General features: G+C 43.3%; 1 protein-coding gene across 1 annotated transcript; it reads right to left on the bottom strand.

Moving 5' to 3' along the window:
- Nucleotides 1-644: 644 nt before the first annotated feature.
- Nucleotides 645-1,300, bottom strand: LOC102210913 (UHRF1-binding protein 1-like; the record flags this gene model as incomplete). Its single annotated transcript, XM_005755755.2, has 2 exons — nt 645-1,025; nt 1,195-1,300. Coding segments are annotated over 2 exons (303 nt in total), but the record flags the coding sequence as incomplete, so codon positions are not given.
- Between the last annotated feature and the right edge of the window lie 230 nt (nt 1,301-1,530).

Raw genomic sequence — 1,530 nt, 5'->3', positions numbered from 1 at the left:
AAAAAAAAAAGCTATCTATATATGAAAGTCATCATCTCCTTAAGAAATAGGAAAATATCCAGTCAAAACCTGAAACAGGACCTGAGAGATGCATCTGACCCTTCAGCTGATCCATCTACTGTTCACTGATGCTTCATCAGAAATGGTCTCACCATCCAATATCTGTATCTGGAAAGCACCTGATTGGCAGTGGGTTCAGACTGGCCTCCTCAGAGCCTGGACCTCACCATTACTGATGCAACATGGGATCATTTTGACAAAGAACAAAAGAAAAGGCAGCTAATATCCAAGCAAGAACTTTGAATGTCCTTCAAGAAGCCTGGAGAACTATTTGTGAAGACTACTTAAAGAAATTACAAGAAAGTTTGCTTAAGAGAGTTCAGGCTGTGCTGAAGAATAAAGGTGGTCAATAAATTGCTGCACCTAATTTCCATTTTTCCAGCAGAAATAAATGCAGAGAGGCTCAAGACTTTAAACAGTATTGTAATCCCAAACAGACCCTCGCCGTGGGATAAAGTTTAAAAGGTAATTTAGCTATTTTGGTGGCAATGAATAAGCATCGAGTAGATTGTAGATCTGGCTGAAAATGCAATGCTTTTCCTAAGTTTCTAAATATCACTCCCACTGTGAAACAAGCTGAAGCCAAACACAGAACTGGAATAGCTTTACCAAAGCAAAACCTGGCACACCATGCTTCAGCCTCCAGAATGATCAGAAAGAAACAACATTCTCATTTGGAGCTGTTTGTAGGAGAAAATGACAAAGAAGAAGAACAAAAACATGAACATCAACACTGTTTGCACATGTGGTGTTTGTTTATTTTTGCCTCTATGCTCTCTTTCCACTGTGTTTTGCTGTATTTCTCACCATCTCCTTGTCAGATGGAGGGGGGCTTGTAGGCGGAGCCTGAGTCTGCGTCGCCTTTGAAACACCACAGATGCCGCCCACAGTCTCAGGGACTGGACTCAGAGAGCTGTCAATCACTGAGGCCGCTTGCTTGGGTTTGGCCTCTCCTGCTCTATCCACTGCGAGGAAAAAGAGAGAGGGAGAAGAGGAGGGAGTTCGGATGTGTGGATGCAGCGAGCGTGGACTTTAAAAAGCCACTTAATAGGTCATCTTATATAACTGCAGTGAATCAGCGCTGGAGTGGAGGTGGAAATATCTGGCAGATGAAAATGCGTGCACGTTTGTCACCTCCTATAGAGAAAGACCCGTCGTCTCTTCTGTGTACGATGAGGCTGTCGATGTGCAGCATGACCGGCGAGGGCTCCGAGTTGGGATTATCACGAGGGTCATCATCCTGCAGGAGACACAGCACATGTTGTTGGGACTGAGTGTACCAGAGACAGAATGAGGGAGACGTTTAGTCCACATCCATTTTCTCAAATCAGTTTCACAGCAAAGCTGCTTGACCATGAAAGAACCAAACAGAGAGTAGAAAGGCCTTTTCTTTCTGTGTCATTAAACCTTTAGTTCAAATCCAAATGCCAATTAGGCCACTGTTCAAAATATTTAACTTGATAACAAGAG

The sequence above is a fragment of the Pundamilia nyererei genome, unplaced genomic scaffold (assembly GCF_000239375.1).
Source record: "Pundamilia nyererei isolate P.nyererei 1_Seehausen unplaced genomic scaffold, PunNye1.0 scaffold02913, whole genome shotgun sequence".
Taxonomy (NCBI): Eukaryota; Metazoa; Chordata; class Actinopteri; order Cichliformes; family Cichlidae; genus Pundamilia; species Pundamilia nyererei.
Note: the sequence above shows the minus strand (reverse complement) of the source record. Positions and strands in the feature narration are given on the sequence as shown.